Here is a 25,772-nt window from a genome sequence, read left to right as displayed (position 1 = left end):
GCTTGTGATTATTGTCTACAGTTAATGGTTCTTGGAGCTGATTTTCCTTTACTTTCTCATTATAATTTTAGTTTCATGTCCATAATAAAAGTCCGTGACAGTCACAGATCTACCTTAATCTGAAAAATATTCTGTGTTTATTTAGATACAGCACTGTTTTTATTTAAAAGCTGCTGGAAATCCTCTCAAGTCTCAAGTGCATCAAGAATAAGTTGGAGCGCAGTTAGAAACATTTTTAGCTTAGAAATATACTGATCCAACTTACATCATTAAAGACTGTATGTTAGTAGGCAAAATTTGCAAAGACAACTGAAGTCATGTTTGATTCTTCAATTCTTCTATAACTCTGTCTCTAAAAAATCCCAAAGCCAATAATCAAATTCACCCTTCTCCTGTCCCCCCTTCTCATCTCCTTCATAAAAATTTTAAAAAGAAAAAAAAAGTAGAAAAAGAAATGCTGGTACTTACCAAGTATTTCTGTTTCTACCTTCCACTATATTTAAGTTGAATCAGATCTGATGTACCACTCACCCCTTTCTGAAAAAGGGGAAAGGGGAGATTAAACTTCCGTAAAAGTTAGAACTATAGGATACGGCTTCTTAGCTCGTAGAAAGAGTAAAGTCTTCTTTTCATCCTAGCATCTTGGTTGATCATATGGAGGATGAGGAAGTACCTCTTGCTTGCCTTGACCATTCTTCACTATGAGCACCACAGATAGACCCCAAGACATATGCACTTCCATGTGACAATGCATGAACCAGACCCCTAATAGAAGCAGTTTAGTTTAATCATTATTGATTATCAGAAGTTATTAGGAGTACGTGGATCTGTTTTTACAATAAGTGAATTAACAAACATACCTGGATTATCTGCAACAAACCGAATTGCTGCCCACCCACCTGTAGGTACTCCTATGGTGTTCAGGTAAGGTGGATCTACTAAGTTGAAGGATGCAGCTTGTGGGTCGTAATTCCCTGCACCATATCCCACCACATAGAAGCTGTGGCCATGAAGATGAATGGGATGGTTCTCTGTTGTCACAGTCCCTGTGTCCTGTAGGATTATCTGCACTCTAGACCCGTATTCAATAACCTTGGTTCTGGTCCCAGTGATGGACTGAGTGTCAGTAGGGATGTCATTAGGGGCCTGATTAACAAAATCATAGACCTTTAGTGGGTATTCAGGAAAATCCTCTGTGAAATGCCCATTGATCTTCTTGTAGTATGCCTCGAGGAGGGAGATGTTTGGCATTACAAAGCTCACATTGTTCATTGAGGCTGCCATCACCCCTCCATTGATTCCCTTGCAATTTTGCAAGGGTGTCTTGGAGGTGCATTTCTGTACGTTGAGTCCAATAGTGATGAAAAGGTTGGTGTCAATCTCCATTGGGGGGTATACAGGGCCCAAGCTTCGGAGGCCATCCATGACAGTTCTGATGACCAGGGTGTCATTGAAGCTTGGCAATGGGGCGAATAAAGGGTAGTTGTATGGAGTAGAGCCTGAGTATTGGAGGTAAGCGATGGAGGAAATGTTTTGGAATGAGACATTCCTAGCAGACATGTAAGGACCCACTGACATGGAATATCTGCCTATCTGCTGATCAGTTGTTACGAGAGCATTAATGGTTTGGCCAGGACCAAGCATGACTTGGCTCACAGTTAATGGCTTTGTGTATGCCCCATCAGCTTCAACTATAGTTAGGTTGTGCTTGGCAATGGCAAAGAACTGCTCCATGTTGAGGGCTGCATTGATTATCCTTAGTAGATAGGTCTTTCCTGGAAGAACATCTAGCTTATACGTGTCTGTAATAAGCAGTATAATTAATTAATCACACTGGGAAATCAATTAGTTAATCATTCATCATTTATAAAGTGTGTTTTAATCTATGTTGCTCAGACACGGATTGAGTGTCTACTCGGATACGGGTGTCCAAGTGTCCGACCCGACTATTTTTTAGAAAAAAGACAAGTTTTTAGTTTAAAATGAAGTATCCAAGTGAAGTGTCGTGTCGGACACGACACGACACAACACCTGGTTTTTGAGGTAAATGAAGGTGTCGGAGTAACATAGGTTTTAATGGCCAATTTGCTCCGTGATTTAGCCGTTTAAGCAGAATGAATGCAATAACTCTAGAAATATATCACCTGATTGCCTACTTTTGTGTATGACTGACACTTAGGTTTCTGATCAAAGATTTATCAGTCTAGGAGATTATTAGCAATCTCATTTACCATTAATTGAGCAATTGTAGTTGGGTCCTGGATGACCATTGATGGTGAAAGCATCTGCTGGTGGAGGACTTCCGCCACTTGATAGAGCATCATGCTCGAGCTGCACAAGGTCCTTCAGCCAATATTCTCCTGGGAAGTTATATTCACCAAACATTTGTGGATCTTTAGACTTAGAATCTAGATACGCTGAAAGCAAAAGATGCTTGATGATTCACTACAGAAATATATTACCTAGAATTATGATATGTTCTTCATATGAGCCCTTGAAAGAGTAAGGTACTCTAGTTTTGGGATATGCAACAATGGCGCCGTACACAGTGCCACGAAGCCAGGAGGAGTGAGCATGCCATAGAAGGGTTCCCTTTTGCTTCTCCATTGTGAACTTATAGGTGAAGGTTTGCCCTGGTTGGATAGGGCATTGGGTTATGTAGGAAGGGCCATCATACCAGCAGGAGAGCTTCTGACGAACTCCGTGCCTGAGAAATAATAAAACATGTTCAGGTTTTTATTTGTCCGCCATATTATTGTACTATAAAGCAGAGCATAGTATCATACATACCAGTGTATTGTGATGTTGTAGGGGGATTCATTGGTAACTTTGACCACCACCCTGTCATCTTCCTTGGCATAAAGGACTGGTCCTGGATACAAGCCATTGACGGTGACTATGTCTTTCGTGTTGCAGAGCTTTGTGACCCTGGTTATTTGCACCTAAAATTTTATGACATGTAATTGAGTCATTTTATTTATTTTTGTTTAGAGTTCAACCTCTTAGAACAGATTACTCAGACTAAGAGTATCTAGCACATTTTCAAAAGTAAACCTCAGTCGTTCAAAAAAATTTTGCATGTCAGCATGTTTCTTCCCTAGAGCAAAGTGACAAGTCACTTAATCATATAGTCATATTGGCTATCAAGTATTTGATGATGCAACTATTTGAAGTGAAATGAAGAGTTATAACATTATCAAGTATGCTTGCTCAATTACAATTAGAGCATTATACCTTGTCAAAAATGCATGCTCAATTACAGTATGAAAAATGAAATAGAATGCAATTTCCTTGAATAAATTTTGGAATAGAATAGGGAAGAAGTGAGAGACCTTAAAGTCATAGAACTGGGATCTTTGACTCGACCATCGTGCCGTGATTGGTAGAACCTGAGCTTCTACTATCAAGACGAACCATAATATAACAGAAGCAATATAATTGTCCATTCTAGGCAGACTTGTCCTATTCAGTGGATTTCAGCTTGTTACTGTAAAAGAGAGACTTTTATAGAGAAGAGAGGAGGAGAGTTGGTGATGATTTCTTTTTCCCTTTTGCTGTCTGCTGCTTTGTTCAGTTGTCATGATGTGTAACATGGACTGTTGATAATAAGTTTTTAGGAGCATGAGCATACAATATATGATTTTGTGGGCAAGGTTCTGCCTTTTGACCTATTAATACCTTTCCCCAAAAGAAGCATTCGTTTTCTGGGTTTCATCATTTCATGTTGCACCCTGAGGAAGCAATCTCTCTGTAACTGCTAGTTTTCATTTTTTTGATAATGCTTGTTTAGGTGAAATGATTATCAATGTTAATCATATTAGATAGAATCCTTGATTGGCTTAGTACATGCTTACATATCATGTATGGTAGATTATCGGATTAATTCGTGCTTGTATTCTAGTAGTAATCATAGTCAATACATATAATAATAGAAATTGCACAATGATACTCTTTTAACTCAAAAGTGTACTATGCTTGATGTATTATTATACTCTTGGATCTGTAATGATTTGTTTACCGTGAAAAGTTGTTCCTAGGTCTTCCTCTTCAGAACTGGAATAGTGAAGCTCAAGATAGGTGCGACTTTGCTTAGTGACAGAGGTGTTGGCCTTATCGTGATTACTAAGAACGAACTTGGAGATTCAATTTTCAAGAAGATGAATGTTTAAGATGGTTACCCCATTTATGTAATGTTAATGGTAGAAAGCGATTTTTCATGAAAATCATTCGGCTTGCCGAGAGAAGCTGATTGACTTTTTGTTCAGCCTTGCTATTGAAGGTAATTTTTTTTGCTGCAAGTTATTTTGATTCTTGTTTCAGATTAATGTTGAAAGAACTAGATATCAAATGGAAAGCACCTCGTTGTGTTACAATTCTTTGATTTCCAGGATAAAGTACATAGATGAAGATCCAAATCAAAATAAGAATCTTATGTAGATTAAGATTTTTATTGATGAAGAATCTTTGAACAAGATTTTTGAAGATGACCTTGACTGGCATTTGTATAGTAGACTTTTTCTGTTTTCTGATGTACAATGGTATAGAGGTTACAAATGTACTGTACAACGAGAATGCAAAAACCTTTAAAGTTCAGAGAAAAAAAGATCAAAAGTTATGTTGCCCTACCAAAAATGTTTGCTTTGACCTTTTGACATGAGAGTGTTTGTTTACTTGTTTATAGTGGATAGTATAGCAAGAGTCAAGACAATTATAAAAAGGTTACTTGCAAGTCACTCGAAGCCAGAATTTGTTCTTGCATCGGCTATCAATATAAGGGTGGCTGAAATTACAACGAAAAAGTGTTGTCAACTCATAGTGAGTTGTCAAAATGACATTTTACAAGGGTATTAGAGTAATTTCATAAGTTGGAGGTACCAAAACTCTGTTGGTACCAAAGTTGTAAGAGTTACTTTGGTAGTGGTATCAAGGTTACTCTATTTTTGTACCAATTTGTTCGAGTTTTGGTACCAGTTTATATTTATTTTGGTACTTCCAACTTATAAAATTACTTCGGTATCCTTGTGAAATGTCATTTTGGCAACTCACTCTGAGATGCAATCCAAGCTCAATTATAACCGAAGTTGAGGGATTTGAGATGAATAAGGGGTATTTTAGAGAACCTAAAGTTTATAGGGTGTAATTTTTTTTACTTATACGAGACAATGAATAACCTAGTGGTTAAATTGTCCCAAAATATACACATTGACATAGGTTTCTAGAGAGCGTTAGGAAGACAAAGGTATAATTAAGATCCCATTGTAAGTCTTGTATGTCACTCTTACAAAATTTTACCAACTAATCTAGCTAGCATCCTATCTATTCATGTAGACATAAACCAGTATTAAAGCGTAATAACTTATTTCCCTGCAATATTTTAGAATAATTACGCCCTACTAGATTTATCATAGGAAGAGAATCTAATTAAACACAATAATTATGAAGTCAATGTTCCAAAAAGAAAAAAAGGTAATGGTGAAAGCAAGGAGAGAAATAAAGTTACATAATTGTATAACAATAGTAAATGAAGGCATAAAAGAGCAGAAGATGATTCATAAAAGAGCAGAAGATTATTGAAGTTTGGAGAAAGAGAGAGGGGTGCTTGGCCTGTGTTTTGGGATACACAACCTTTTGTATGCCTTTTCAACAGGTGACCCCATATGTTTCGTAGATATGGAGGAGTTTTAGGACATGCCTTCATTGCTTAGAATTGTGGCATTCTTTAAAGTAGTCCGGATCCTTTAGAGTTTTAGCGAAACATTACAAGATAGAGTTGTACCTAAGTCATATATTTTAAAATCAAGAGCTCATATTGGTGAAAAAAAAATTTAGGGGTGGATTTCAACGAGATAAAATAGTGGGGATTTCAGAAAGAGAATATATGAGCCTTTGATTTTTTTATTCAATGGTTGATATTGCTCAAACTCTACCTTGTAGAGTTATTTTACAATTCTAGAGGATCGAAACACATAAATCTCCGCTAAATAACTTGACATGAATAAATGATATCACATCAATATTTACATGAATTTCATAACATCTTGATCAATTGGTTATATGATATTTTCCAACACTCTGTTCAAACTCAAACCTGCTATCATTTAAAAAAGCATTAACAGTTAGTTTTGCATATGAACAAATTACAGACATGCTGTTAATGTGTAAGTGTAACTGCTGCCTTAGAATTCAGAGTCTAAGCAAACCCCTAGACTTTCTCTAGCAGAAAACCTAAGCCTTCTCCCTGGTTTCCCACAGGTTTCTCCTTAGTCTGATGTTACAGTTATGATAACTAGCTAAGCATAAATATATACTACTGCAACACATAGAAACACCTATCCTAAATAACACTTTGAAAATTTGAAAATAAAACTCTTATAAGTTCTTTCTCCTAATTCAAGTCCCCTTGCAAAAAATAATGACGATGAGATTTCCGACGATTCATCTGGCAAGCTGTTCAACAAACAGCAGACCTCCGAAAGAAAAGCCGTTCAAGATGCTACGAGCAAGGGTCTACATTATATTGCGTTGTATATCAATGCTAGTTTGTGGGAAGGAATGTCAAGACTGATCATGTCAACAATGAACACCACACATGCTACTTGTTACTAAGGATGTCTTGGCCTAGTGGTTAAGATTAAGGTGCTGTGAACGATATGTCATAGGTTCGAATCCCCCTCCCCTTGTTTGTACTTTGTACTACCTTCGTAGCTCATATGGATTAAAAAAAACACACACATGCTACTTGTTAGTATGAAGAACAAGCAATGGAGATAGATAGCTGAGTTGTCTCTATACTTGATTCTCAAACAAGCAATATACCAGCAGTCGACTAGCATTGTAGTCAGTGTTCTGGATCCCTGTCCCCTCTGCAAAAGAAGCAAAAAAAGAAAGATATGAATGTTGCTGAAATGCACTAGGCTTAAGTTTCATAGATCATTAGCAAGAATTTCAATAAACATCATTTTATACCAGGATCATGCATTATGCTTACTCTATGAATTTAATACTTTCTAACTATCAACTGCTCAACACATACTCCAAAACATCTACAACGAGAAGAAAACTAGCAGGAGGCATTAACAATGAGGTTCAAGCCGTTCAACCCAAACTTAGCTTAGTTTCCGGTACAGTGTTACCTAATTGACTAATTCGCAGTACTAAAATGCAATTTCCTACCTAGTTTTGTCAAAATTAGTTCGTAAGTATACCACTTGCACGTACCATTCACCTATTTTTGAATAGCAGCCTAAAATGATTTAGAGAAAATCCCAACACAAATTTCAATTCAGTTTCAGCAAATGAACTCAATATCTACACAAAACAAAATGCATTCCATCACACACCAATGGTGCCAAAAACCGAAACAATTTGCAAGGCAAGCGAATCGATACAATAATGTGGTTTGTCTTTCCTACAGGTATCCTAGATCAACAAGATATTAGGATACAACCATCATTATCTCTAGCATTAAGCATATTCACATGATAAGTAAATCAACCTTCAACTACAAGTACAACCACTACCTAAAACAATTTAAGATGTTTTTAAAGATATAATATGGTAAGAAAGAACCATGAATCCTTGAATACAATGATATGGCTTCCTATCTCTCACATGGAAGATTAAGGTTCAAATCTTGATTGAAGCAAAAATTTCGATAGTGTAGAATGTGGAGGGGTTGCGTCTGGATCTTATGACCTTATACGAGACAGTCTAGAAGAAATTCTTCTTACACGGGATTCCAAAAGGGGCCCAAAAATAAATAAATCCATAATACAGGAATTGTATATCAAAGATTATTTCAGCACTTTAAACAAACATCTTGTTGTAGTAATGAAATTCTGTAAAAATTGAGCAGTACAAAATCGAAGAAAATCTAGTAGATATAACACATTTCCATTAACAACATACTAAAGATAATTCACTAGGTACAACTAATTTTCTGTACAAACAGAGTATAAAAAGAAAAAGAAAAAAAAAAATAAACGAAGAAATGATTAAACGACAGAAGAAAGAGGAAAGGTTGAGGTGTGATGATTGGAAGAAGACGAAGAAGTGACGTGGCGGTCTCCGACAACATCGTAGTTGTTGTTGTTGTTGGTTGCGGAGTCGTCGAGGTCGGAGGTACTAAGGTTGATGCAAGAGCAACGTTGTAGTGATGCAAAGAAGGCTGATATTACATTTGTTCCTATCCATGTTATCAAGCTGCATCTTTCCATTGTTATTGTGCTTCGATTTCTGCTGATATGAGGGAGCTTTCGTGGAAGATAGAGAGAAAAGGATAATGCTTGATGATATGTCAGGTGTACTAAACACTAAACAATATCCCGTCTGTTAATATAGAGGATGAGATACCAATTGGGGTTGGCGTGACTACGTGAGTGGTTAAGGGCCTCTCGTTTCTTAATTAAGGTGAGGTCCTCATGTAAACTCATGCAGGAGATTAGTCCACTCGTCGAAGGTAGTAGGAAACTCCTTGTAGTAGGACCAAAATATAGAGAAATGAGATTTTATCCTATTAATTAGACTTAGAATTTACTTAAGAGTAGCAACTAACATTTGTTTTCTAAACTACTAGTAACAACTAATAATGGATAGAAAGTAGAGTAGAATTTTAATACTATGTAGTAAGATATAGAACGACATTTGCAATTAAGAAAATTATAAAGATTGTGTATTAGATGTAACATATTATACTATATTTTATTGTGTAACTTGTATAATGATATAATTTTCAACAACAATGACATGAACTATACAAATAATAACATAAATTTTATTGTGGTTTGTGGATTGTCGCACCAAGAATTTGTGAATTATAAAATTGCATCGATAGATAATGACTAGTATATGCATGGATGTGTAGATTCCAGTTTGTTGATTTTTCAACTTTTACTCAACTCAAAACCGACGATATGGCTTTTAGGATTTTTTGTGTTAACTTTCAAGACGGAAGTTATTTTATAGATGCTTTATTCATGCCTGTTCGAAATATGAATCATATAACTCATTCTTCTGGAAATGGGAAAGAAAAACAAAATATATTTTTTTTTCTCGAAATATGGACATACACATGGTAATTTAACTCCAAAAGAAGCACTTTATGAACCCGGATTATCCGACTTACAAACAACACTCAATAGTAGGCAATATCTATCTAAAAACTCCAAGTTTATCCACCATGGACGCCTCCACCACCGGTGGTGGGGCGTCCATGGTAGAAGTTCTCCATATTTCTCTTTTGGAAAATGATATACATAACCCTTAGGGCTATGTATAAGGTGTTTAAAATGGAAATAAAATATTGAATCAAGCATCTATTACCTCAGTTGATGTGAAAATGTGTCTTGAATTCTTAAACTGTTTCCATTTAAAGAAATGTATTTAATGCTTATATGTAGCTCTTAGGTCTACATATAACATTACCTTTCTTTTTTAAGAAAAATTCAAAAAAAGAAAAAGGAGGTGTCCATGACGCCTTTCCAAAAAAAAATTACAAAAAAATTATCGTATGTGGCAGTGTGGGGAATGATGGTGGTGGTTCCATTGGTTCTTGTCGTGGTGGTGGTGGTAGTGCCAGCATCACTGGTGTTATTTTAATCTTCATTTTCTTGTTTCTATTTTTAATTGGACTCAACTTTTACTGCTTTCATATGTTAGATTTCTTTCATAGGTTTTTAAATTTTTTGATTTTGAGACAATTTCAATTGATGGGTATGTGTAATTTTTTTATTGATTTTGTTGGTTTAATATGCTTCTCTTGTTTTTTAGTTGTATTTGGTTGTGTTGGCGGCAGCGACGATCTTGGTGGTACGGCTCCATTCGTTCTTGTGGTGGTGGTTGTGAAGGCGGCGACAACTCCACTAGTGGTAGTGGTGGTTGGGAAAGGGGAAGGAAAAGGGAGAAAGAGAATAAATGGAAAATGAAAATAAATGAAGGTATACATAGACAATATAGATATTGTATTTAGGATGTTATAAAAAATTTTAGGACAGCAAAATTTTAAAAAAAATTATATAAGTGCGTCCGATAGATAATAACTAGCATTTACGTGGTTTTTGGGATGTTAGACTATTTTATCGATTTTTCTTTCCTACACCGTCTTACTCTTACTCTACTAAACATCCACCATGTGGTTTTTGAGATCTTCTTGTGTTGGATTGTTCGGCTTGCAAACAACACTCATAGTAGGCAATATTTATCCAAAAACTCCAAGTTAGTTTCATCTTCAAATTATCGACTTTTTTCATAATACTCATAATATAACTGTACATTATATTGTAAATTTCTCACTTCAAACTCAGCTATTGTAATCATTTATATGTTAATTTTTTATAACTACAGTGGAGTAATTTAAATTAGCAAATAAGTATAAATAAAAGAAGAGAAAGCTTTGATATACCTAGCTCTAGGTGTACTTGCGATTTGATAATGCGTATGAGTTTGTAAAATTTCATAAAGTGGCTATGTTATCTAATTGAAATTGGCTATGTTATCTAATTGCTATACAGAATTCTATGTGTTCTTAATCTTAAACATTGGATTTGCTAATAAGTTATTTTGTTTTACGATGTAAAATGTAATTATTTTCTTTAGAAATAAATACTTAGAATTGTTGCTTGTAAAATCAACAGCGCATCTAGTGTAGTGGTATCATAGTACCCTCCCACGGTACTGACCGGGGTTCGATTCCCCGGATGCGCATTTTTTTCCCTTTTTTATATTTAGCATCTGTATGAATTGTGATCGATTTAATAACCCCAGTTCCTAACTTTGTTATTCTTTTTATAACAACACCAAAGAGATGAATCCAAATAAAGCCAACTGCATTTGACTCGAAAGAGCAATTATCATAGCCTCATAGAAATTCATGTGCAGAAGTAGAGTAGTTCAGTCTGAAATTTGCTTCCTCAAATTTCCCATATTTTTGAAGATAGTATATACCCTTATCTATAACGGTAACTAACAGGACACTGGGACAACAGTGAGACATGCACGAGATGCTTGATTAACTTAGAACATAAAAGTTGAGAAGTCGGGTTATTTGGATAATTGTTTCTCTACTAAACATGTGAGCTTGAAACATTTAGGTAAATCCAGTTGGTGCGAGATCCACACCAATTCCTCCACTCCTTTACGTGGATTATGGAGAACAAATTCTCCATTTTGTTGCAACAGTTGTGACTGTCAGGTTGGACTTTGGAGCATACCAACTTTGACAATGCCCATCAACATTCAATGCAATGCAACAATTTTCTACCGCCCTACTACTCTACTATATGTAAACAGTGGTATAATTTACCACTATAAATAAGTAAGCGTAAGATTTACATATGTGCATCAGATCAAAATACTTCAATATACAAAACTCTCTCTACTTGCATAACTTCTTTCTCTATTTCTCACAACACGTTATCAGCACGAGTGTTCTACCGGAAATTTTTTTAAGGTATCTTTAAAATTTTTACATCCATTTTGTTTTTAAGTTTAAATTTTTTTCTCCAAGCCCAACCCTTTTACTACCCGAAATGGACCAACAAAGTAACGGGATTAACATTGTTTTACACAATGTCTCTGTCTCGGGTATTTATTTTTGGATAGAGCGAAACAATGTGCCATTCACTACCAACCCAGCGAGGGGAACTGTAATACAGCCCCGACCCAGTAACCGTAACAACGGTACAAATACTCATACCAGAGAAAACCCACAAACCCCTGTTCCCAACACCAATAATAACCCTCCTATACAACCAGCTGAAAATCAACCTCCCAGTAATAAAAGAGATAGAGATGAACAGGAAGAAACTAGTAGTAAACGTCACCATACTACTAACGCAGAAAACAAATAATTTTAACGCCACCTTCATGGAGGGCAAGGACATTTTATTTACGTTATTTTATTTTATCTGCTCTTAAACCGCCTATATGGACAAGTTAATTTTTTATTGCCACCTATATGGACGGCCTAGTGAAATGATAGCATTATTATGTCTTATATGTGCAATAATGTCGTATGTATGCAGGGAACAAGCATTCAGAACATTATTATATATTATTGTCTCTAATCTTCTATTTTTTTGCATTTATAGTTACATATATTATATTACCAATTTACTAGCATGCTCTAATATATATTTGTCAATATTAGAATTTTATTGCGTTGTATATTTTTTAACTGTATATGAACTGCACAGTTAGGGATAACCCTCTATAAAAGCGGATTACCATCCCCATTTTCACCACATATCCCTTATCTTCTTCCGATTTTTTTCTCTAAACCCACAAATTTTTTCCTTCTTCCTCAACCTTCCGGCCACCATGTTTAACGCCGACGACAACCGTCCTCCACCCTCATCTTCCTCTTTTGAAGAGGATTTTAGGAAAATAAAACTCTACTTATTTCTTATAGCCGGTTTCTTTTTCCTCCTCATGGCATTAATGATATATCTCCTAATACATAAATAGGAGACAAAAAAAAATTTCCCCCGGAAGAATGGAGAAAAATGCACATGAATATCATTTTTTTTTAAGTGCATTTTAGGAAGTTTTTTTTGTTTATTCACTTGTTGTATTTTGTTTCTATTTTTGGTATTTTCTTGTTTTTTTGCTTAGCTTCATTATTGTTGTACGCTATTTTTTTTTTTTTTGTATTATTTATCTATAATAATAATGATATAAATCAGGGGGAGATAATATATATATGTGATTTATCATCATTACTAATTTCAAATATTTACCTATTTGTAGTCAAAAGAATGGGAGATCTAGTGAAAAGACAATTTAACATACTAGATCTATCTGGGCAAAAGTTTTTAGAATGGACGGTGGACGCCCAAATGAATTTAAAGGCCCAAGGACTGGAACATACAATTAAAGATGTGACAACCCAACAAGGGGATGCAACTACAACAGCCGCATCAGTTAAAATTGCGACTGTACAAGAAAAGGCAAAAGCCTTAGTCCTCCTAAGACATCATTTACATGAAAGTTTAAAAAGTGAATATCTACTTGTGGATGATCCAAAAGAACTATGGGATAGCCTAAATGAAAGATATGGGCATCACAAAAATGTGCTTCTCCCAAAGGCACATTATGACTGGACCAATCTGAGGTTCCAGGATTTTAAAACGGTCAGTGATTACAATTCAACATTGTTTAGAATTGTATCATTGTTAAGATATTGTGATCATCCCATCACGAAAGAGCAAATGATAAACAAAACGCTCTCCACTTTCCACGCCTCTAATATCATATTGGCAGAACAATACAGGTTCAGAGCTTTCAAAAAGTACTCTGAGCTAATCTCAGTACTACTTGTGGCTGAACAAAATAATGATCTTTTGCTGAAAAATCATAATCTTAGACCTACGGGGTCTTCAGCCACTCATGAGATAAATGTATAGAAAGCTCTAATCCACCAGAAGCAAATGCTATACATAGTGGTGGACGCGGTAATTACAACGGTCGTGGGAGAGGACGTGGTAATTACCGTGGCCGAGGGCGTGGACGTGGAAGAGGCCGATTTTCCCCAAGAAATAATAATTTTAAACATTCTGATAAAAATTGGGGACAATCATCTGGAAATCAAAGGCAGACGTCCTATAAAGGAAATGATACTTGCCATAGATGTGGCATGACCGGGCACTGGGGCCGCACATGTCGTACTGCCAAACATTTGGTAGATCTATATCAAGCTTCAATAAAAAACAAAGGAAAAAATGCTGAAGCAAACTTTGTTAATGAAGCCACTACATCCATGCCCAGCCTTGATGTTTCAGATTTTTTTATGGATGATGCTGAAGTTGAAAATAAGTTTGTTTAGATCACAATCGATTAATGTGCTTAGTTTATTTCAACTGCTTCAATATCCACTTTCATGTATTTGTTCCTTTATTATTAATAAAAATACGTATTTTTCTTATACTAATCATCGTATTTATTATTTATGAAGATATGAATTCATCAGAAGTTGGAATTAAAGAACAATGTCTCCTGGACAGTGGGACAACACACACCATATTGAAAAATAAAGAGTATTTTTCAAAACTTACAATATTCCAAGCAAATGTTAGTACAATTTCTGGGACAGCCAAGCTAATTGAAGGCTCTGGAAAAGCTTGCATTATATTTCCAAATGGGACAAAATTGATAATTAATGACGCATTATATTCGAGTAAATCTCGAAGGAACCTCATAAGTTTCAAAGATGTACGTCAGAATGGTTACCATTTGGAAACAATGACGGTGAACAAAGAGGAATTCATATGCCTAACGGCAGAGAAAAACGGCAAGAAATACATCTATGAAAAATTGCCAGCAATTTCCTCGGGACTATATCGCATAGATATACGTCCGATTGAAATTAATATGATATCTAACCAGAAGTTAGATAATAGAAAATCATTTACTCTATGGCATGACCGATTAGGCCATCCTGGCACAGGAATGATGCATAGAATCATTGAAAACTCAATGGACACTCTATAAAGAATGTCAAAATTCCTCGGTCAAATGAATTAACATGCTCTGCATGCTCACTTGGCAAATTGATAATCAGGCCATCTATAAATAAGATTGCCACTGAATCTCCAATGTTTTTAGAAAGAATTCAAGGAGATATTTGTGGGCCTATTCATCCTGCATGTGGACCATTTCGTTATTTCATGGTATTAATTGATGCCTCTACTCGATGGTCACATGTGAGCCTTCTGTCAAGCAGAAATGTTGCATTTGCAAAACTTTTGGCTCAAATAATTCGATTAAGAACTCAATTCCCAGATCATACAATAAAGAAAATAAGATTAGACAATGCTGGGGAATTTACATCCCAAACATTTAATGACTATTGCATGTCTATTGGGATTATTGTTGAGCACCCTGTACCTCATGTACATACACAAAATGGTCTTGCTGAATCATTAATCAAAAGACTACAATTAATTGCAAGACCATTAATAATGAGGTCAAAATTGCCATCTACTACTTGGGGTCATGCTATATTACATGCGGCAACATTGATAAGATTAAGGCCGACAGCCTATCACAAATTCTCACCATTACAATTAGTATCTGGTCGAGAACCGAATATCTCACATTTGAGAATTTTTGGGTGCGCTGTACATGTACCTATTGCTCCGCCCCAACGTACTAAAATGGGTCCACAAAGAAGGATGGGAATATATGTTGGATTTGAATCTCCATCAATTATCAAATATTTAGAGCCAACAACTGGTGATCTATTTACGGCTCGATTTGCCGACTGTCATTTTAATGAGTCGGTATTCCCATCCTTAGGGGGAGAGAAAGTGGACCCACAAAATATAAAATCGGAAATTACATGGAACGCATCGCAAATGTCGTTTCTGGACCCGAGAACAAATTCATGTGAACAAGAAGTCAAGAAAATTGTTCATCTGCAAAGTATTGCAAACCAATTGCCAGATGCATTCACAGATTCTAAGAAAGTGACAAAGTCACATGTACCTGCTGCGAATGCTCCGGAACGGATTGAAATTCCTAATGACAATAAGGCAATTGAAAATGAGTCAATAGCACGTCGAAAACGTGGCAGACCACCCGGTTCTAAAGATTTAAAACCGAGAAAAATGAAAAGGCAAGGGGAGACAACGAACGAAATTAATATAAATCTCCCAACAGAGCATGATGAAAACAAAAATGAAGAGAAACGTGTTCCAGAAGAAAAGGAACATGAAAGCGTAGACAACAATGAAACTTCAATTAATTATGTTTCTACAAAGAGACAATGGAATCGAAAAGATGTTGTCTTGAATGAAATTTTTGCTTACTCGATAGCGGTTGAAATGACATACGATGAAAATGATGTAGAGCCAAATACAGTTGATGAATGTCGCCGTAGAAAAGATTGGCCAAAATGGAAAGAGGCAATTCAAGCAGAATTGAGATCACTTGAAAAACGTGAAGTATTCGGTCAAATAACCCAAATACCAAAAGGTGTAAAACCAGTTGGGTACAAATGGGTATTCGTGAGAAAACGAAATGAGAAAAATGAGGTTACTAGATATAAGGCAAGATTAGTAGCCCAAGGCTTCTCGCAAATGCCAGGGATTTTATGATGAGACATATTCTCCAGTAGTCGATGCAACTACACTAAGATTTCTGGTAAGTTTATCAGTTTCGAAAGGATTGCAAATGAGATTGATGGATGTAGTGACCGCATATTTGTATGGCTCACTTGACACAGATATTTATATGAAAGTTCCTGAAGGACTAAAACTACCAGAAAATTGCATGCCCAAAGAGATGTTCTCAATAAAATTGAGAAAATCACTCTATGGGTTAAAACAATCTGGAAGAATGTGGTATAATCGTCTTAGTGAATACCTATTGAAAGAAGGATTCAAAAATAATCAAATCAGTCCCTGTGTTTTCATTAAGCGATCTAAATCAGGATTCGCGATCATTGCTGTATATGTCGATGATTTGAACATTATCGGAACTCCTAGAGAACTTGAAGCGACTGCAAAATACTTGATGAAAGAATTTGAGATGAAAGATCTCGGGAAGACAAAATTTTGCCTTGGCCTGCAAATGGAACATCTAAGAAATGGGATTTTTGTCCATCAATCAAACTATACAGAAAAAATCCTGAAACGTTTTTTCATGGACAAAGCCCACCCAATAAGTTCTCCAATGGTAGTGCGTTCCCTGAATGAGAAAGATGATCCATTCAGACCACGAGAAGAAAACGAGAGATTCTTGGTCCTGAAGTACCATATCTAAGTGCAATTGGTGCTTTAATGTACTTGGCTAACAATACTCGACCTGACATAGCTTTTTCAGTAAACTTGTTAGCTAGATACAGCAATGCACCAACCAAGAGACATTGGAATGGAGTCAGACACTTATTACGTTATCTTCGAGGAACACAAGATCTCGGATTATTCTATCAGTCAAGACCAAATGCGTCACTCATTGGATATGCAGATGCTGGCTACCTCTCAGACCCACAAAAGGCTAAGTCTCAATCCGGATATGTATTCACTTATGGAGGTACTGCAATATCTTGGAAATCTACAAAGCAGACTTTGACGGCCACATCATCAAATCATGCGGAATTAATTGCTCTTTATGAAGCTGGAAGGGAATGTGTATGGCTAAGGTCAATGATCAAGAATATCCAAGAAGAATGCGGGATGGAACAATAACAACAAATCCAACTATCATCTACGAAGACAATACTGCATGCATCACCCAAGTAAGCGAAGGGTACATCAAAGGAGACAGAACTAAACATTTATCACCAAAGCTCTTCTTCACTCATGACCTCCAAAAGGAAGGGACGATCAACACCGACAAATCCAATCATGTGAGAATCTTGCAGATTTATTCACCAAATCTCTTCCGGCGAAGAAATTTGAAGAATTAGTCCGAAAAATTGGAATGCATCTCTCGTGATATATGCTAGATTCAGGGGAGTATTATATGCGCTGCACTCTTTTTCCCTTCGATCAGGTTTTTATCCCACCGGGTTTTTCCTGACAAGGTTTTTAATGAGGCAGTATATCAAAAGCATATAAAACATAGAACCAACACTGACATTCAAGGGGGAGTGTTGCAACAGTTGTGACTGTCAGGTTGGACTTTGGAGCATACCAACTTTGACAATGCCCATCAACATTCAATGCAATGCAACAATTTTTTACCGCCCTACTACTCTACTATATGTAAACAGTGGTATAATTTACCACTATAAATATGTAAGCGTAAGATTTACATATGTGCATCAGATCAAAATACTTCAATATACAAAACTCTCTCTACTTGCATAACTTCTCTCTCTATTTCTCACAACACATTTAACCTTTTTGAAAATTACTTATTTGGTAAGTTATAGTCCAGCATAAGTACATAACTAGAGTAAAAGGAGCAAGATTGTGCATATACTTTTATCTCGTAACGACGCGTTTTTAATCAATTGATGCATGGAATACCCAATAAGGCAATAACAAGGTGAAGAGTCCCTGTCAAAAAATGACAAAAATTACATACTGATTTTACCTTCTACATCTGAGTGTCTCCCTAGTCCTTATTTACAGCTTTATAGTATATCCTGATATCCTGTAGTTAGCAGTTTGCAGTAATGTTTCAGAAAACGAACCCATGAAGTGGAAAGAAGATGACACTAGCTAGTAGCTAGCTAGCTAGCACTCCATGAGGCAGAGCGAGTGAGCTTAGGCTTGGTAATTGTCTTGTCCTCATCGAGCGACACCAGCAGAAGATTGGCTGGATTTTCAATCATCTTCTTGGCAACCAGGTAGCCAGCAATGCTCCATGTCTGGTACTTTCTTGCTTGCTTTCCGATGTAGCGGCCTGTCTTCCCATCATAGTACTCTGGCCACCCATCTTTGGCTAGACGTTTCTCCACCAATTCTATGGCATTCTTCGCTGTCTGAGGCCTCCCGGTCTTGATGCATGCAGATATCAGCAACCACAGCAGAACTGGAATATATATATGAGCAACAGAGCAAGTCTATTTAAAATTAAGCATGACATTTACTTGCCTATAATACCATAAGAAATGCGCCTCACAGAAAATTGCTGCTATGCTGTGTTCTGTTCACAACTTCATATGCAACATGAGTGATACCAGGATCTACATTTGAGTATGCGACATGATTTTCGCAAATCTTTTATTGCATCAGGAAATTTACCTGGCCAAGATCCACCATTGTGGTAACTCCACCGAGTATTCTTGGGATCATACCCTGTGACAATGTTCCAGTCGTTACCCTCAAGAGCGGGATAAGTGATTTTCAAAGGCATCTCTCCAATCAGTTCACTCCAACGCGCCTCAATCAAGTCCATTATTGCTGATGCTTGATCTGGTGTAGCGAGACTGCTTAAGATGGCAATACAGTTCCCAAGTAAGAACCACCTGAAGTCCATCCGAGCTGGGCTGACATTGCCAATGAAATAACCTCCTTTTAAGGGCATGAACTCGAACAGCCAATCAGGGATTGATTCTGGGCTTACATTGAACTTGTTTAGAGCAGTATGAGAGTATTCTTCTGTTCGATAACGATATATATTGTTCAGCTGGGTATAATCAAGCCAGTAGTAGGTTCGAATGTGAAAACTTAGTGCTTTGATCTTTTCAATGATCTTGTCCAGCAATTCTTTGTTGTCAGACCCTTCTTTCAACATATCTTTGGCACATCTTAGTGCAAAAAAGAAAAGAGCTTGAATCTCAATTGGATACCCATATATTCCCTGCTCAGTAGTTCAACATATAGAAGGAAGCAAAAATGAATTTACTTCTGTACATGAAGAATTTCATATATGGCAAATTAATAATAATGAAGACCAGCTACATTTTCGTTGGTTCTATTAACTACAGAATATATACTATTGATCAATATGAAGGTTTCTGAATTGATCAGAAGCATTCCTATATTAATCATAGGTCATCGAACTAGAAAGATGCTATTAAAAGAGAGTTACTCTGAAACATATGAAGTTTAGTCTTTTATAGTTTTATTGTGCTGGTTAGTTTAATGCTACCAATTACTGGTTCGAAAGAAAAAAGAAAAACCAGAAGCCATCTCATGCTAAGGATCCACATTCATGTACAAATCTATTCAACACAATGCAAGAAGAAAAGGAAAGGTTGAAATAGAAACTTACCATCCTTCTATCAATCATACAGCATGCATCTGCACAAAGTAGTGATGGGAAAGTGTCAAAACCATCAGAGAGGCAGAGGTTAAGGATCAATTTAATGCCTTTCTGCACTTCAGGCATGTCTGTAATTGAGTGGTCTCTTGTGCGTTTGACATATGACTTCAGCAAAATTATCCACCAAAACCCAGAATCCATAGGCGCAACTCTTCCAATTGCGGTGCCACCATAATCAGCTTCCAGAGTTTCCTTCACACGTTCATATTTCTCATCTTTCTGAACCTTGAAGCTTGCTGGCATCACCCCTTCTCCAAGAGTAAAATTATCAATCTTTTTTTCACGGCCTTGAAGATGGAGGGTTTTCAGCAAGAAGTTCTTCACAATATCAGCCTCAGGGGGTTCTTTCATTAGGCAAGCTAGCGCACTAGGAAAGAAGTCCCTTACGAAAACCTGCAAGAATTCCAGTGGAAGCACAGAAATCAATATATGCAAATCCTCACACTTTTACTCAATAATATCAAAGTCCAACGCTGGATAAATACTCGAGTCTGATGTTAGAGAACTTAAATGGTTTGGCACCATTTCAGAGAACCAAAACATATACAGATTTTAGTACTATTGGTATAAAAGAAATCCCTATATGATCTTGCTTGTCAATTGCGATTCACTGGGATCCACAAAATGAGTTCCATGTGACCAATAAACTTGAGTGAAATCTTAGACAAGTGCATCTCAAATAAATTTTCGTAACTTGACAATCTCCTAGAGCTACTAGATACATGAATGACAAAGGAATCCATTGGAACATGAATGATTCAGGCAAGAATAAGGGTACCCCAAGAATAACAACATTGTAAACAAGCCAAGTTCTGCATCAGGTTGCACATGTAAGGGATCGAAGGCCGATATTATCAAATCAGGGGAAAACCTGCTACAAGCTGTCCACATTACATCTGCTTTAGTCAAGCTGAGAAGTCCAAATTTACAGCATGCTTGTCCAGTCCATCATCAACTTCATCATTCAAGTATCGAAAAAAAGCATGCTCTCGAAGTATAATACAAATATGTTTCTAGCCATTCAAAGGAAGTGGGCTGATTATTGTGATAAACTCCCTTGGGCTTGGGCATTCATGCAGTAGTGAACTACATTATCCAAATTAATTTTGTATGCAATCTTGTCATGTACAATTTTCAGGATCCAATTTAAGAAGTTCCTTGTCCAAGATTTACTGAGAAAGGATTTAAGCAAAAAGCTGTATCTGATAGATTTTCAATTTCATCCAACATATTCAACTTTTTGCACAAATCCCCCAAGTTTTGCATACATGAACGACAAGTCGACAAAGCCGGCCAGCACAAAATGAATTATTCAGGCAAAAGTTCCTATAACAACGCAATATAAATAAGCCAGAGAAACAGATTAATACCAGCAACAGTACATTCTCTAATATCAGAATTAACATTCAGTATTAAATTACGAACATAACTTTACAGGAATCATATCAATGATAAGAATGTGGTTAATTCAACCTCAAATTAAATTAGTGATAGCTCGACCAATCTATTTGTAAACCTTTTCCTTACTCTTTATATAAGATCAGCACCACCTCAACTAAAATATTCAACTGTTAAACTCCTTGAGCAACTGATTATATTAGCTAATTACAGTTTATCAAAGTAGCATATATTCAATTGCGCAGTTTATACTAGTTTACGCTTTCCGATCCACTAATTACAATGAAAAAACACACGTCTATTGCATCTAAATGACATGCAAAAATTGTTGCGCAACCAATAACATACGTTTGCAATGACACTACATAATTGGAATCCTTTTGCTCTCAATATTACCTACTATGATTTCATATTTGTGAAATCAATAAATTCAAAACAGAATTATAACGTACAGCTAACAACAACAGAATGATCATTTCAGTCTAAGCGCCATAACAAACAAAAAAACTGGAAAAATCTTAAAATTATGAATGATGACTGACATCAAAAGAATAATCAACAACATCTCCAATAAACAAAAAAAAAAAAATAATACTCCAATTAACTAAAAGCTTGAACCACAACCTAAGAAAATATGAAGAACGATATAAACATAAACATAAATCTACTCCTAAGTCCTATTCATACAGTAGGACCAAAAATGCTAAAAGAAAAAAAACAAATTATTCAACTCAAAATAATGAACAAAAAACCTTACAAAATGAAGTTAAACAAACAACATCAAATTGTACCAAAACGTATACAGTATGATATTCATATCATTATTAAGATGTTGAGATTTTCTTAAAATGTGATTATCATCAGACGATCAAGCAACATGCAACTCAAACACACACACACACACAAACACATTATAGAGCAGATGATCGACGCCATGGAAGAGAGAGAAAGAAAGAGATAATGTAAACCTGATTATAGTTCAGAGCTTCAGCACTAGGATCCAAAGCAGCAACAGTTCCAACAGGTTCACCTTTATAATAAACGTAAGATTTCCTCAACCTATCCCAAGCTTCTTCCACCAATGAATTATCAACAACAGGAGGCACCTGATGATTTCCATTAATATTACCGTTGGATTTCGCCACACCTCCACTTCTCGGTGTTCCGTTACTTCCGTTAACCTCCTGAAAATTCTCAACGTTTACCGCATTTAAAGGCCTTGGAAACACTGATCTCGACGTCGTCTCCAAAGAAATACTGTCAGCACTCATTCTCCTCGACAACAACTTCTCCGAAAAATCGACGTCGGAAATTTCCGAGGAGGTAGAAGTGTATTCAACGGTAATGGCGGAGATGTTGTTGTTGTTGTTGTTGTTTCCGTTGCATTCTTCATCGCCGACGTGAAGTGGAGGTTTTGGAGAAGGAATTTTTTCCGGCGATGGTGTGTTTTCGGTGGTTTCGTCGGAGATTTCGTGGTTTTCTGAAGGTGAGGAAGCCATTGATGAGATTGAAAATGGAGGTTTGAAAAACAGAAATGGTGGTAGTGGAGTTTGAGTTGAAGGAAGGAGGAGGTTTATATATATGCGCGGATTAATTTAATTTCGCGCTTAGATGATTTGAGGGAGATTTGCCCTATGAAGTGGTAATATTTACAGAAGTGCCATTGAGAGAATGGAAGTACTCCCTCTGTCCCAAATTAGTTGCTACATTTTGACCGCAGGCACTATTCACGTCATAATTTTGACTATCTTTTACTCTATATACATAAGAAGAAACATATTTTAGATCTTGTTTGATTCGTCCCAATTTATATTTTTCCAAATATATAATTTTTGTAATTTTTTCATATATATAACTCAAAATATTAATGTTTGAAGTTACATCTCGTAAATTGTGAAAAAACAAATGTAGTAACTAATTTGGAACGGAGGTAGTAATATTTACATGATGATTTGTGGGTTAATTCTAGAGGTGATCATGGGCCGGGCCGGGCCGGGTTAGGGTCGGGCCGCGGCCAAAAAAATTTGCCCATTGGCCGGGCCGAGCCTAAATTCGGGCCGAATTTTTGTGTCCAAAGCCCGCTATTTCGGGCCGGGCTTAGCGGGCTTTTGCGGGCCAAAACGGGTCGGGCCAAAAAATAGACTAAAAAGTCGTTTTTAGCTTGCCCAAAGCCCGCCCAAAAACCAAAAAAAAAAACGACCGGGCCGGGCCCGGCCCGGCCCGCGGGCCGAAAAATTCTGCCCAAAACCCGGCCCAAAAGCGGGCCGGGCCAAAATGATCACCTCTAGTTAATTCTGTTAATGATGGTTTTTTTTTTTGGGAAAGATGGTAAAAAAAAAAAAAAGGTGGGAGTTGTGAAGTTGATGACATGGAATTCTGGTTGAATAAGTTGTCAGGCGTACGACCCACTACTATTGCCTGCTACAGTGAAAATTTGAATTTCCTAACCAGAATTTTAAATTTGTTTAGTGTTTTATTTCCCAATTGTTTGCTTACACCTCTATTTGCAATTTCCTCGCCACTTCATAATAGATTTTAGAATTTAGATTAATGGTGTGGTCCGGGATGGCAGTGGACGGATTAAGTAGGAGACTCGTTCTATTTTTGTCTAATTAGGGTGGGGATGGAGAAGAAATTGTACTCATAATGGGTGGTGGAACATGTAAGAATTTTATGCTATATTTGTCCCATTTCCGCCGCCCTGCCCTATTTTCGTCCGTCCCGCTTCTCCTTCATTTCATACCCTGCTCTCAAATTAAAAACATATTATACATTCAAATATTTATTATTAAAAACTAATTTATATACTTATATTATTAATAATTTTATCTTACAATCGCAGAATTAACAGATTATTTTGGATTATTGAAAGGATAATTGCGGGTATAAATTGAGTATGAAACGGGCGAGGGTACTCATGCGGGTGGCAGGCGGAAATGGTCTAGAACTTCCCCCCGCAATGCGTGGAAGGACGGGGATGGGGACGTGAATTTCATGCGGGTGCAGGTGTGAAGGGATCATCTTTCACATCCTTTCCTCCCAATTGTCATCCCTAAGATTGGATGGTTAAAACTTAAATGGTCATCAGGGCAACTTAAAAAAATTAGTAACAACTTCTTTAAATTGGTTTGTGATATTAAAACTTTAGTTAGCTTGCTTAGATAATTAAAAGTGTGGTTTGAATGAAGTAGATTTGTATCTCATTTTTTAAATGATGCATATTTCAATTGAATAATAATTTATCAAATTGTTATACATGCTTATTAAATTATTTAACGTCGTTTTATATTTGACGAATTCACCCTTAAGATCATTGTTAGCTTTCTCTCTATTCTTTAAATCTCTTGTTTTTTCACTTAGGAAACCACCTAGCCACCACCTAATCACCATCTGCTTCACCATATAACCCCATTATCACTTCATCTACCAGATACAAAAGTACATCAACTACCACAAATAATAACTACAATTTTAAACGAAATGATAACTGGTCAAAAACATCATAAACATGTCGAAGTGCACTTTCTTGTTAATTTTTTTTATGGCAAATTTAATAGGATATACGGTGATATCTTTTCAACCTTTATGCGGGTTATGCCTCAAATCGAAGATACACATTTATAAATTTCTCAATCTTCCTTATCTTTCTCAGGTCATCCTTTGAGTTTTGAACCGTATTCAACTCTTGAATGAAAGATTTGGATCTTGTGTTGGTTGTTAGCGCTTAAAAAAGTAAGAGTGAAGCAAGCTTCACAAAAGTATATCATAATTTAATCATACAGTGACGCATCTAAAAAAATGAGCTTTAAAAGTCACAAGTAATACATCTTCAATATAAACAATTTATTTATGTATGGTCAATCCTCTAAAGTACCTTTAATTAGCTAAATCCCTATGAAATGTTGTTCACCAAACATGCCAATATGAACACGGGCCAAATTTACTCATAAACTAGTAGGAAAGTTCAAATCATTATAATACATACAAAACTTTCATTTGAAAACATTAATTGGCAATAGCTCGCCCAATTTATAAACCCTCTATAATTGAGAGATAGGTTGTTAACTTTAGCACATCACAAAACATGATAATATATGAAGGCAAATATAGGTTTAGGCAACTATACAACGTGCTTTATTAAATAATTTGAGATAAATCCCGAATCTAACAACTAGTTAGAAAAAAAAACCTTATATGAAAAAATCATGCTTAACTAGGCCATGACATCAGTGACAACTTTGCTTATAGCATTAAGTGTGATTTGTTCGATCATAAGCAAATATGGAAGACTCGATAATAAGAAACACTAGGAAATATCCATATGACAAGCAAGTGTTTGATGACACCATAATCTACGTCAATAACAACCTCAATATTATTGCTTACATTAAGCAACGAGATCCACGACAACTCATGAGTTTGTGGTGAACCATCTATCAATATATAGATGCTTCCAAATCCAAAATTGACCATTAACATCTTTATAGCATAGGTGAACGTTTCCACCACAACCCATAAGCTCGCCGTTTTTAATCCTCTTTCAACAAGGCCGAGGCTAGAAAGTTGGAGGCCCTGTGCATATTCTTGAAAGAGGATCCTTGCATCTGAATTTAAAAAGAAATAGGGGGACTGGGAAGGATGATAAAGTTACAAAAAAATGT

At 36.2% G+C, this 25,772-nt stretch overlaps 2 protein-coding genes and 1 non-coding gene across 3 annotated transcripts; 1 reads left to right on the top strand and 2 right to left on the bottom strand.

Moving 5' to 3' along the window:
• Positions 1 to 220: 220 nt before the first annotated feature.
• LOC104907881 (laccase-6) lies at positions 221 to 6,858 on the bottom strand. Its single transcript, XM_010696940.4, has 6 exons — positions 3,333 to 6,858; positions 2,791 to 2,942; positions 2,463 to 2,707; positions 2,232 to 2,360; positions 861 to 1,802; positions 221 to 765 (listed from the first exon to the last, which is right to left on the bottom strand). Exons 1-6 carry the CDS (start codon positions 3,444 to 3,446, stop codon positions 635 to 637), a joined length of 1,713 nt encoding a protein of 570 aa, XP_010695242.2. The 5' UTR covers positions 3,447 to 6,858; the 3' UTR covers positions 221 to 634.
• A 3,772-nt stretch (positions 6,859 to 10,630) lies between these two features.
• On the top strand, positions 10,631 to 10,701 carry TRNAG-CCC (transfer RNA glycine (anticodon CCC)). Its single transcript has one exon. It is a non-coding gene; the product is annotated as a tRNA-Gly (tRNA).
• A 7,267-nt stretch (positions 10,702 to 17,968) lies between these two features.
• Positions 17,969 to 22,474, bottom strand: LOC104890239 (probable alkaline/neutral invertase F). Its single transcript, XM_010675648.4, has 4 exons — positions 22,080 to 22,474; positions 19,663 to 20,106; positions 18,690 to 19,248; positions 17,969 to 18,477 (listed from the first exon to the last, which is right to left on the bottom strand). Exons 1-4 carry the CDS (start codon positions 22,380 to 22,382, stop codon positions 18,176 to 18,178), a joined length of 1,608 nt encoding a protein of 535 aa, XP_010673950.2. The 5' UTR covers positions 22,383 to 22,474; the 3' UTR covers positions 17,969 to 18,175.
• Positions 22,475 to 25,772: the final 3,298 nt, after the last annotated feature.

This window comes from Beta vulgaris, chromosome 1, assembly GCF_026745355.1.
Source record: "Beta vulgaris subsp. vulgaris cultivar EL10 chromosome 1, EL10.2, whole genome shotgun sequence".
Lineage (NCBI taxonomy): Eukaryota > Viridiplantae > Streptophyta > Magnoliopsida > Caryophyllales > Amaranthaceae > Beta > Beta vulgaris.
This window is presented reverse-complemented; position numbering and strand designations above follow the sequence as displayed.

Bases quoted from the DNA above. Each gene is read 5' to 3' on its own strand.
- LOC104890239 (XM_010675648.4), bottom strand. From the start codon at position 22,382: ATGAGTGCTGACAGTATTTCTTTGGAGACGACGTCGAGATCAGTGTTT. The intron at 20,107-22,079 runs GTTTACATTATC...GAATTCTTGCAG, and splicing joins AAGCTCTGAACTATAATCAG to GTTTTCGTAAGGGACTTCTT. The intron at 19,249-19,662 runs GTAAGTTTCTAT...ACTACTGAGCAG, and splicing joins GTATGATTGATAGAAGGATG to GGAATATATGGGTATCCAAT.
- LOC104907881 (XM_010696940.4), bottom strand. From the start codon at position 3,446: ATGGACAATTATATTGCTTCTGTTATATTATGGTTCGTCTTGATAGTA. The intron at 2,708-2,790 runs GTATGTATGATA...ATTATTTCTCAG, and splicing joins TACAACATCACAATACACTG to GCACGGAGTTCGTCAGAAGC. The intron at 2,361-2,462 runs GTAATATATTTC...ATAACTTCCCAG, and splicing joins AGAACATATCATAATTCTAG to GAGAATATTGGCTGAAGGAC.